Source organism: Puntigrus tetrazona, unplaced genomic scaffold (genome assembly GCF_018831695.1).
Source record: "Puntigrus tetrazona isolate hp1 unplaced genomic scaffold, ASM1883169v1 S000000150, whole genome shotgun sequence".
Lineage (NCBI taxonomy): Eukaryota > Metazoa > Chordata > Actinopteri > Cypriniformes > Cyprinidae > Puntigrus > Puntigrus tetrazona.
Window position 1 is genome coordinate 607,501 of NW_025047826.1, and position 12,500 is coordinate 620,000.

Here is a 12,500-nt window from a genome sequence, read left to right on the forward strand (position 1 = left end):
ATTTTCATGTTGTCTGTCTGCGTTACAGTCGTTCATTCCCGCTGGTGCAGAGGATCTGTTACTGAAGGACTTCGAGCGCATCGGCCGGCTGCGTTACAAAGACAGACTAAACCGGGAGATGTCTAGACTGGGCTGGTTCTGTCTGGTGGGGTCCAGCCTGCATATCCGGCTGGAGGAGCACATCGCAGACGAGACCATCGACCTGCAGAAGCTCCTGGAGCTCTGTGAGTCACTAAAATGACACCACAACCAACAGACATGCAGTCACAACAGCAAGGATGCCAACAAAATCAATAAAAGCGCCAACAAAATAGACAAAAATCCCTTAAAAACCAACAGATATGCAGTCAAAACAACAAAATGCTAACGATTTGGCAACAAAAATACAACACCATCACCATGAATACCACCAAAATAGACAAAATTAACAAAAAAGACACCAAACCACCATAAATACCACCAAAATGGAAACAAATTAGATAAAAGTCTGCAGAAATACCACCAAAATGGGTGAAAACACCAACACACAACCAAACAACAGAAATGCAATCAAAACAGCAAAAATGCCAACAAAATCAATAAAAGCACCAACCAAATCAACAAAAATACACCATGAATACCACCAAAATAGACAAAATTAACAAAAATACTGCGAAATGACACCAAACCACCATAAATACCACCAAAATGACACCAAATCAACAAAAATGGAACCAAATTAGATAAAAATCTGCAGAAATACCACCAAAAAAACACCACCAGAATCTGAAAACTGACAACAGTGCCACCAAAACAAAAAAAAATGAAATCCAAACCAATAAAGGTGCAACAATGCCAACAAAATAGATAAAAATCACTCCACAACCAAACAACAGACATGCAGTCTAAACAAAAAAAAGCCAACAAAATCAATAAAAGCACCAACAAAATAGACAGAAATCTCTTAAAAACCAAGGGAAATGCAGTCAAAACAACAAAAATATAACACCATCACCATGAATACCACCAAAATAGACAAAATTAAATAACAATCTGCAGAAATACCACCAAAATGGGTGAAAACACCAACACACAACCAAACAGCCAAAATGGCAACAAAATCAATAAAAGCGCCAACAAAATAGACAAAAATCACTTTAAAACCAAAACAAAATGCCAACCAAATCAACAAAAATACAACAACATCACCTTGAATACCACCAAAATAGACAAAGTTAACAAAAAAGACACCAAACCACCACAAATACCACCAAAATGACACCAAAATCAACAAAAATGGAACCAAATTAGAGAAAAATCCACCAAAATGCCAACAAAACAGATAAAAATCACTCCACAGCCAAACAACAGAAATGCAGTCAAAACAACATAAATATCACCAAATCAACAAAAATGCAACCATCACCTAGAAATCAATTACAGCCGGCAGATACTGGCATTTAATGGAAAGTTAATTTACTTCCCTAGTGAGAAATAAACATCCTTACATTGAATAGAATAGAATAAACGTGCATTTAATGTATAAATGTGTGTGTGTGTGTGTGTGTGTGTGTGTGTGTGTGCAGCGATCCAGCCGGAGAACGAGGTTCTGGTTCTGGTGGAGCGGGGCAGGTGAGCAGGTTGAGGTCTGGTGTGTGTGTGTGTGTGTGTGTGACAGCGGGCGGATGCTGACTAACTGGACGTCTCCCGTAGGACGCTGTACATCGAGGGCGAGAGGAAGCTGGACTTCCAGGGCTGGGCGGCAGCTATCCAGAGGGCTGCTGGGAGTTCTGGAGACACACTGAGTCAGCAGCAGCTGACGGAGGCAGACATCCCGTGATCGTGGAGCGCTGCATTCATTTCACCACGCAATACGGTACCCAACTCTATTCAGCTCTTTTCTGAACTTGATTCGGCTGTTCTTATAACATTCACATCTACATTAGTCTTTCTAAACATTCAAATGTGTTAAGTTGTTCTTCTCTGTTCTACACTGGACTTTCTGCCCAGTTCAGTTCATTTCTACTTGATTTAGCTGCTCTGCTCCGCTCATCTTCTAAATTCTACTTTGTTCAACCCCTGTCAAATCTCTACATTCTGCTCTTTGTAGAACTCTCCTCTAATTAATTAATTTCACTTTCTGTCCAAATTCAGTTGTTTTCTGCTTGCTTAAGCTGTTCTGCTTCATTTTTTTATCTTTTCAACTCTGATTAAACTCAGTTTAAATGTGTTCAGTTGTTCCTTTCAGTTCAACTCTATCATTCTCTTTTAACTTTTTATAAATCTGTTCATTTCCATTCAAATTAGTGGTCGGTCGACCGGTGTATTGCCAAGACTGATATATATCGGCTGATATTTGGAATTTTTTTAATATCGGCTGATAAAAGTTTCTGTTTGGCTGATATGGTTGAGGTGGGACTTTTATTTTGACAGCATTGAGAAAGGAAGCGCCGGAGCACACAGAGCTCACATTCTTCCTCTTGTTCAGCGTCTAATAGGGATAATAGGGATATATCTAATAATCAAGTAGAACAGTTAAATTAAAATGTTTACAAAAAAGTATTATAATTTAGTATTTATCCTGTGAATTAAATAGCTTCTTTTTTCATAGTAATTTTATTCAATATGTATTTAATATTGATTTATTTGTGAAAAATACCTTGTCTTAAATGTTTATATTGCACATTTATATTTTAATCTATTTTCAAATTATTTCAAATTTCTTAAATAATAATTAAAATAAAGTTATATCGGCCGTTGGCCGGCCTGCTTTCCAAGATATCGGCATCAGCCTTCAAAAAACCCATATCGGTCGACCACTAATTTAAATCTTTTCAGTTATTCTGCTCCATTCAATTCTATTTTGCACTTCTTCGATTCTGCTGTACTCTATTTAACTCAGTTCATCTATTTTTTTTTGTTTTTTTATAACTTTTCATGCATCATTCTAAACTTCTCAGCTTGGTTAAACTCCTTTTAACTCTGTTTGTAATTTTTATTCAACCAACCTTGCTAAATTCTGTTCTACTCTATTTTATGTTTCTTCTAATCTGTGTTAGTCCGTCTTAGTACCAAAGAATCAGGCAAACAAACCCAAATGTTTGACCACATTCTCATGTGACCGATTTCTCACACACACACACACACACACACACACACACACACACACACACACACACACACACACACACTCACACCACAAAAGCAACAGATTCCTCTTGTGCCTAGTATTAAACAGTGAGCTCACTACTGAGGGTTAATGAGCTCCTAGATGTGTCACTGCAGACGTCTGATTCATTTTCATGATTCATTTGAACTGATGTGAATCAGGTGACTCTTCAGGAGTAAAAGCGTAGAGCTCGTCACATGATAGAAACACTAACAACAAAACCCTTGACACATTACGGGCTTGAAAGCAGTCATAAACTGAATTACTAACCAGAAAACTCAAAGCAAATCACAATTATTTATCTAATGCCTTTTACAGTAGTCTACAGTATTCTCTATTGTTTCCAAGCAATTTTACAGAAAGGTTTCTAGTAATAATTTTTGTCCATAATGTCTGTAAAGTCCCTATTAAACAGTTTACGTATATTAAAATCAACCTTTTACTTAATTTAAATAGTTAATGTTCTGTTATATGGGTGTAATGGTACACATATTTGTGGCAAAAATGTTTGGTACAGATCTTTTGGTTTGATTGATCAACTTGGGAAAGTATGGTGATGTCTATTAGTTACAATTTCAGCTGCAGCATCTTGCTTTAATAATATTTTAGAGCAGTGTATATATTCGTAATAAATACACACAGAACGCACAAATATTACTCAAACAAAAAAAATATTTTGTATATATTTTTGCATATGGTTTATCGCAAGGAAACATGTGACAGCATTAATTTTTTACCGTGTTAGTTGTATTTTTTTTGTTATTTTTTTGACTTCAGAAAAAGAATAACCGTGCTTTCCATCCTGGAGTTGAGTTAAGAAACAAGATTTTTTAAAATTATCGGTTATCAGTTAAAGTTATCGGTTTTTGCAAACAAGAACTTTGAAGCAATGTTCAAATAGTTTGTGCTGAAAATGTATGCAACTGAGTGGGCATTTAGTGCATATTTAAAAATAACATGTCAAAAACAATCGTCTTAATGTAGTATGATTACATAAATTCAAACAATTACTCATAAAACGTCAAGATTACTATAAATGTCAGTGGAAATATGTAATTAAAACGGCTTGTAGATAAAATGTCATCAGAAAAATTCTAGAGAAGAGCTTTTCACTAAATATTAGGCTACACTCTTTATATTTTACTTTACCTGTTAGTGATGTTAATTGTTTAATATATGTTCAAATAAATAAGTTATGCAACGCGTTATGACAGCCACTGTGTAAATGATTGTGTTTAGAATTGATAAAACTGTTTAAAAACTGAATTTTGTGCAAGTTCGCAAGAGCAATTAAGTTGAAGTTTGGGCTCTGTTTTTAATTGTAAGGGCTCACTGTAGTTTAGAGCATTTTTAATAAAAACAAACAAATCCATTTATCGAGGGACGAGAACCAAAAGGGCGCAAGTGACGTTTTTGGTGAAACAGAGAGATATTAAACAAAGCTCTAATGGCTTACAGTCAGCACACAAAGTCAGATCAAGCTATGATAAAATTTAGTTTGGGCTCTCTTGTGAAGTTGTCACTTACGCCTTTCTGCTTCTCACCCCTGGTTTTGTAGTTTTTTTTCTCCTGCTGCTGTGGCGATCGAGTGCCGTTACACCCCTGTTCAGTTAACATTCATATTCATGTGTCGTCCGTTAAACATCACAAGTGTGTGTTCCTGTGTAAATGACTGTGTGTGTGTGTTTCCTGCAGGTCTGACCTCGGAGGGAATCTACCGTAAGAGCGGTGTGAACAGTAAGATCGCCGCCCTGCTGGAGGAGTTCAGACGAGACGCCCGATGTGTTTGGCTGAAAGAAGGTGAACATCAAGTGGACGACGTCTCCAGCGTTCTCAAGCGCTTCTTCAGAGACATCGAGGAGGGACTGTTTGGTCAGGAGGCGCACAGCTGGCTCAGCGCTACAGGTATTACGAGACTGAATTATTAGTAGTATTATTACGGCAAAAAGCTACAGCTAAAATTAGACATCACCATACTTTCCCAAGTTGATTAATCATACTACATTAAGACGATTGTTTTTGACATGTTATTTTTAAATATGCACTAAATGCCCACTCAGTTGCATACATTTTCAGCACAAACTATTTGAACATTGCTTCAAAGTACCTTTTTGCAAAAACCGATAACTTTAACTAATAACCGATAATTTAAAAAAATCTTGTTTTTTAACCGTGCTTTCCATCCTGGAGTTGAGTTATTCTAATCAAATTAAAAAATAACTAAAAAATACAACTAACTAACACTGTAAAACTAATGCTGTCACATGATTAATTGCGATTAATCACATACAAAATATATTTTTTTGTTTGAGGAATATTTGTGCGTTCTGTGTGTATTTATTACGAATATATACACTGCTCTAAATTATTATTAAAGCAAGATGCTGCATCTGAAATTGTACCTAATAGACATCACCATACTTTCCCAAGTTGATTAATTATAGTACATCAACACTATTGTTTTTGTTACTTTTTACACAGCACTCGTTTGCATGCATTTCCAGAGTAGAAAACTAGTTCATAATTCTTGTTTGACATATTAGAGATTTTAAAGAGAATTTTCTATAGATGGGGGTTTTGATGTATTTAAGCGCTGCTGAACAATCTGTATTATAAAAGGAAATTTACAAATGCCTGTAATATCTCTATGATATTAATACGAATACGCCTGAAGTAATCTGCTTGTGGTATTGTGTGTGTGTTCAGCTACTTCAGATGAGAGCAGTCGGATCGGTCAGTATCATCTTCTGCTCAGTAACCTTCCCCGAGTCAACCAGGCCACACTACGAGCGCTAGTTAATCATTTATACTGGTGAGACCAACTCTCTTCCTCTTTTTTTTGTTGTTTGTTTTTCTTCTAGAGAACTTCCTCGTAGCTCTCCTTTCAGAGAGGTTTTGAAAGTTTCCTTTGACTTCTGATGTGAATCAACACATTCTTACTGTAGAGGAATGGGAAGAATGTCTAAAAACATTTTGAAATCTGTTCTAGGAGCAAGATGTATTTAAAGGGTTTAAACTTTAACAGATAACCCATTATTTTCAGAAATTCTGATTAATCTCAATCAAAATGCTGTTGGTTTATTTTACGTCTAACTAACATGATTAAACTAGTGCTGTCTAATGATTAATTGCATGAAATAAAAATATTGTTTACATATTATATGTGTGTGTTTACATGTCTATATTTATATTAGAAAGTATATTATAAATGAATATATTTAATATAAAAACACTTTCTGAAATATTCACGTTCATGTGTGTGTTTACATACATACATATATATATATATATATATATATATATATAAAAACACATAGACATATATATATATATATGTAAACACATAGACATAAGCTTTTATTTCTGATGTGATCAATCATTTGACAGCACTAAATAAAAAACAATAAATTCTTAATATCAATGCTTTTGGTCATGTCATGATTAATAAGTTATTATCAGGACAAACTCTTAAGGACATGTTTATGAGACAGACCCAGAAAACCTTTTACAATCTCTTTCAGAAGTAAATTTTAGGAATTCAATTTTAGTGTTTTAGTAATCTTTGCCATGAAGGAGCCTGTGAAGCTGATTTTGTGTTTTTGTGTCTGTCTGTGTCTGTGTCTGTGTGTGTGTGTGTGTGTGTGTGTGTGTGTGTGTGTGTGTGTGTGTGTGTGTGTGTCTGTGTGTCTGTGTGTGTGTGTGTGTGTGTGTGTGTGTGTGTGTGTGTGTGTGTGTGTGTGTGTGTGTGTGTGTGTGTGTGTGTGTGTGTGTGTGTGTCTGTGTGTGTGTCTGTGTGTGTGTGTGTGTGTGTGTGTGTGTGTGTGTGTCTGTGTGTGTCTGTGTGTCTGTGTCTGTGTGTGTGTGTGTGTGTGTGTGTGTGTGTGTGTGTGTGTGTGTGTGTGTGTGTGTGTGTGTGTGTGCGCAGCGTCCAGCGGTTTGCAGATCTCAATCAGATGAATCTTCACAACCTGGCCATCGTGTTCGGACCGACTCTGTTCCAGGCGGACGGGAAGGACAACAGTGCTGGGCGGGTCATCGAGGATCTCATCCAACACTACGTCGCTATATTCAAAGTAAGTCTCCGTGTGTGTCTGTGTTGTTTAGGCACGTGTGTGTGTCTGTGTGTCTGTGTGTGTCTGTGAAATGTCCGAAGATAGCTGCGGGCTTGTTGGAGTTTTTTGAACGTTAGTTTCGACACATTTCTATTTGTCTTTCAACTAATGATCGTAGTTTGTATATCTTACCCGCTCTCCCTGAATCACTAGCCCACGTACAGTACATGATGTGTACATTTGTCCTTTTGAAATTGATATGACTTCTGCTTTTTGACTTGATCTTTTTTGTAAACGACGACACAAGTATTTTTCTATTCTGAGGGCACTGATATACTCAGTGATAAATACTTACTTTTGAGGGTTGAACTATGATCTGTGAGCTGTTCGGACGAATTTATTTTGAGGAATGCACATGCTTCTTTGCAAATATTAAGAATGATTCGAGACATGCACCAAAGTGAAGATTTCTTGTACATTCAGTATCTGTGAGATATTTATATGTGACAGTGTGTGTGTGTGCCATCTGCTGTGTGAGACTGTGTGTGAACTGTGTGTGTGTGTGTGTGTGTGTGTGTGTGTGATGTGTGTGTGTGTGTGTGTGTGTGTGTGTGTGTGTGTGTGTGACTGTGTGTGTGACTGTGTGTGTGTGTGTGTGTGTGTGTGTGTGTGTGTGTGACTGTGTGTGTGTGTGTCTGTGTGTCTGTGTGTCTGTGTGTCTGTGTGTTTGTGTGTGTGTGTGTGTGTGTGTGTGTGTGTGTGTGACTGTGTGTGTGTGTGTGTGTGTGTGTGTGTGTGTGTGTGTGTGTGTGTGTGTGTGTGTTGCAGGTAAATGAGCAGCAGCTGAAGAAGCAGTTAGATGAGATCACATACATCATAAAGCTCAGAGACAACCTCACTCCTAAACCAGGAACAGTAAGAGTTAATATTATTGTCCCGTTTATGAAGTTGAGTGTTGAAGCTGTCTCTGAAAGTCAGCCGCACTTGGATTTTGTTGAAGTATGTGACCCCAAATGACTAAGTCTGCTGCAGCTTTTCTCAAAAATATATAGCAGAATTCAAATTTGTAACATTTTTCATATTAATTTGGAGTAAGTAAAAAAAAAAAAAAAAAATATATATATATATATATATATATATATATATATATATATATATATATATATATTTTTTAATATGTTTTTTTATTTTTGATTTTTTTGCATTTTTACCTTTAGTAATTCGGCAGACACTTTTATCCAAAGCGACTCACTAATTATTTTTTGCACACTTTAGTATTTATTTATTTTTTTATTTTTTTATCAGCTTTTAGTGTAATCATTAGCCATTGAAGTAGAACCTTGAACCATTCACCTATATCATCACCTTAGCAACCACCCATGCACCCTAGCAACCACATAGCATCACCACATCACCCATTAAAACACTCAGATCTCTATGTACAGAGGAGCTGTTTATTAATTTAGCAGGTTTGTTATTTGTGGCTAATGTGTGTGTGTGTGTGTGTGTGTGTGTGTGTGTGTTTCAGGGCAGTGGTGATTTTATCTGTACAGTTTACCTGGAGGAGAAGAAGGAAACAGCCGAACAGCATGTGAAGGTGTGTTTGACCTTTGAACCTGCTGTAAGGTGTTGCTGTTTTCAAAAATATCAAGGACCTACTTGCATACGAAGTTAGTGGGGAATGCTTTGCTGTTTTAAAAATGCTTTTAGTAGAGCATGTGTGTCCTGTTTTACATTCGATGAATACATGACTGATGGCATCACTGCATGAGTAGATTAATCTAAATCTCACTAAATTATAATATTGCCATAAGAAGGCTACAAATAAAAATTTTTGGAAATGTAAATTTGGCAGGAAACATGACATTTTGTACGTTTTAAAGTTAAATTCTTCTCTTTAATGCACTTTCAGTCTCAGTCTAAATTACATTCACACCGAGGAAGCCAAGCAAGTTAGAATATTATATTAATAATAACAACAATGACATTAATAGCCATACGTGGTAAAACAATAGCACTTTCCCTTTACGCCACGACAGCTGACAAATCTAGTGGATCAAGTAATAAACCATAACTGGCATCTTTTAGGTTTCCAAATGCTCTCTAAATTCACTTCAGATGCAATAAACGAGTTGAAACAAGCATCAAAAACAGACCCGGTCTTTAAAAGGACCTTTCAAATAAAAGGTCTACCTATCAGATCTGTGGTTTCGTTTCGTCACGTGACCACGGTGATAACCAGACAGTTTCGCTTTCGTGATATCACCACATCGGCGAGACCGTTATAAATGCTTGACCTCCAGATTCCTGCCACGATGACAGCCGCTGAACTGACCTTTGAGATTCTGGACAGACGGAAAATCGGCGTTAAAGAGAAAGACTACTGGTGCTGCTTCGAGGTGAACGAGAAGGAAGAAATGGGTGAGTCCCAGAACACCGGTCACCCGTCACACACACACGTCACAGTACCGCTTACAGGTGTGTGTGTGTGTGTGTGTGTGTGTGTCAGAGCGGCCGCTGCACTATCAGGAGAAGGTTCTGCCCATCTTTCAGTCCCTGGGCACCGACAGTCACCTGCTGGTCAAGAAGCACTTCTCCATGGAGGCCATGCTGGTTTATCTGGGTAAGAGTTCCAATTTAATCTCAAACATTTGACTCAAAGACTCTACAGCAGTATTCAGTGAAGCCTCACGGCTCATATAGATGGCAGAGGATTTAAGAGCTAAATGCAAGAATTCGTTTGGTTTATTTGAGATTTACTGCATTGCAGTTTTTCCCAGCTCCTTAAACGCGTTTCCAAAACTTCACCTCTCTTTGAAAACTGCTCACAGAATGCAAAACGCCTCTCATTTCTTGAAGCACCGCGTTCAGAATATCACAAACGCATCTCAAAAGCGAACATTTGCACGCGCCTTTGCCACCGTACTCATTTCTGTCAGATTTGTGTGCGTCGCAGAGAGAGCTGTGCATTGTGTTTTGCATAAATCATTTTTTTTTTTATTGAAAACTGTGTGTTTTTTAGTGTCTTGTTTTGTAGATTTGATGTGTTTTTGCTGTTTAAGAGTCAGTTTTCAGTGAAAAACAAAAATCAGGATTCTTAAAAATAAGAATATTTTAGGGCTTGGCATAACCAGAATGTATATTCATTATAGAAATAACCTTAGTGTTTGATTATTTTCAATGAATTTAATTACTAGTAAGCACTTAATAATTAATATTTAATTCATCCCAAAAAATTTGTAATAATAGATTTTTTATTTATTTGTTTTTATATATTTATATATATATATATATATATATATATATATATATATATATATATATATATATATATATATATATATTATTCCCTTTTAGTTCATTGTAATGCTTGTTTTGTTTTATTTGAAATAATTTTCCTGGTTGAGAATATAAGGCACTCATATAATTAATAGGCTATAGGAAGTTGATTTAGACGCAGGAGAAGACTCTGATGTAGATGGGTGTGTTTGGTGCAGCCAGTAAAGTGGAGGTGTCCAAACACGGTATGATGAAGTTCAGAGAGGAGAGGAGTCTGCTGGGATTGAGCACCGGGAGCTTCAATGACCGATACTTCATCCTGACCAGCACCTCGCTCAGACTCTATAAAGAAGTCCGGGTAAGAGAGTGTGTGAGTGAGTGTGTGAGTGAGTGTGTGAGTGAGTGTGTGAGTGAGTGTGTGAGTGAGTGTGTGAGTGAGTGTGTGAGTGTGTGAGTGAGTGTGTGAGTGAGTGTGTGAGTGAGTGTGTGAGTGAGTGAGTGTGTGAGTGAGTGTGTGAGTGAGTGTGTGAGTGAGTGTGTGAGTGAGTGTGTGAGTGTGTGTGTGAGTGTGTGTGTGAGTGTGTGTGTGAGAGTATATTGTGTGAGAAATAACCTGTGTGAGTGAGTGTGTGAATGAGTGTGTGAGAGTGAGTGTGTGTGAGTGTGTGTGTGTGTGGTGGAGTGTGTGAGTGAGTGTGTGTGAGTGAGTGAGTGTGAGATGTGAGTGAGTGTGTGAGTGTGTGAGTGTGTAGGTGTGAGTGTGTGAGTGTGTGTGTAGTGTGATATATGTGAGTGTGTGTGTTTTAGTTCATTGTAATGCTTGTTTTGTTTTATTTGAAATAATTTTCCTGTGTGTTGAGAATATAAGGCACTGTGTGTTAATAGGCTATGGAAGTTGATTTAGTGTGTGTGAGAAGACTCTGATGTAGATGGGTGTGTTTGGTGCAGTGTGAGTGAGTGGAGTGTGTCCAAACACGGTATGATGAAGTTCAGAGAGAGAGGAGTCTGCTGGGATTGAGCACCGGGAGCTTCAATGACCGATACTTCATCCTGACCAGCACCTCGCTCAGACTCTATAAAGAAGTCCGGGTAAGAGTGAGAGAGTGTGTGTGAGTGAGAGAGTGTGTGTCTGAGAGTGAGTTTGTGTGTGCGTGAGAGCGTGTGTGTGTGAGTGTGTGTGTGTGTGAGAGAGTGTGTGTGAGTAGTGTGTGAGTGTTTGTGTGTGTGTGTGAGTGTGTGTGTGTGTGTGCATGTGTCATACATGTTTGATAATCATTTCATTTGACAAAGGTTCAAACCCTTTCCATTCCACGACTAGACAAGTATAATCTATTTCACGACACGCCAAAATATTTGAGGTAAAAAAACAACAACATTTGGCTCAATCTTAATTAAGTTTAATATGGCAAAAAATATTAAATTATTTAAGAAAATAAACCATTTTATTTTTATACAGTAATACAACTGTAAAATGTCACTGCCTTCTTCAATGTAATCTCTTTATTTACAGATTAATGAGTGCGCTCTGTTAAAACGAGTTGTGATCCACTCTACATGTGTTGTTTTTTTTAAGATTTTAGTCATTCTGCTTGCGATAATCACATCGTATTTTAAGTATTTTTAGATATGTACGCTAGAAATAAGCCTTTTTGCAGTGAAGCGAAGCAGAACTATCCACAACATTTTGGAGACTGAAATATTTGTGTAATAATTGCAAAAAATAATGAACAAGTTTGTCTAATTTTGAATAAACATGAAAACAAACTGAGACCATAAATTTAGTACAGAAATGTAAGGATTTAATAAGGATTAAATAAAAAGGATTTTTGAGCTTAGGAGCTTTGTCTTTATATAGATATGATATGACAAGGAACTAATAGGAATTAGTATTGTTTTACTAGCGTGTGGAAATGTTGAAATAACGTAGAGTTACAATAAACCCCATATAAACGTATTTTTACAATAGCCAAATGCATATAAAGGAATAAAAACAGATGAGAAATGAACAAAATATTCCTTAA

General features: G+C 36.9%; 1 protein-coding gene across 1 annotated transcript in view; it reads left to right on the plus strand.

Annotated features, from left to right (window-relative positions):
* Positions 1–12,500, plus strand: part of LOC122332932 (arf-GAP with Rho-GAP domain, ANK repeat and PH domain-containing protein 1) — a 56,670-nt gene that overhangs the window by 35,743 nt on the left and 8,427 nt on the right. The window contains 12 exon segments of the mRNA XM_043230408.1: positions 29–224; positions 1,566–1,611; positions 1,693–1,808; positions 1,811–1,855; positions 4,844–5,053; positions 5,855–5,960; positions 7,074–7,221; positions 8,029–8,115; positions 8,729–8,797; positions 9,504–9,621; positions 9,710–9,823; positions 10,698–10,837. Coding sequence (XP_043086343.1) covers positions 29–224; positions 1,566–1,611; positions 1,693–1,808; positions 1,811–1,855; positions 4,844–5,053; positions 5,855–5,960; positions 7,074–7,221; positions 8,029–8,115; positions 8,729–8,797; positions 9,504–9,621; positions 9,710–9,823; positions 10,698–10,837 — 1,395 coding nt within the window.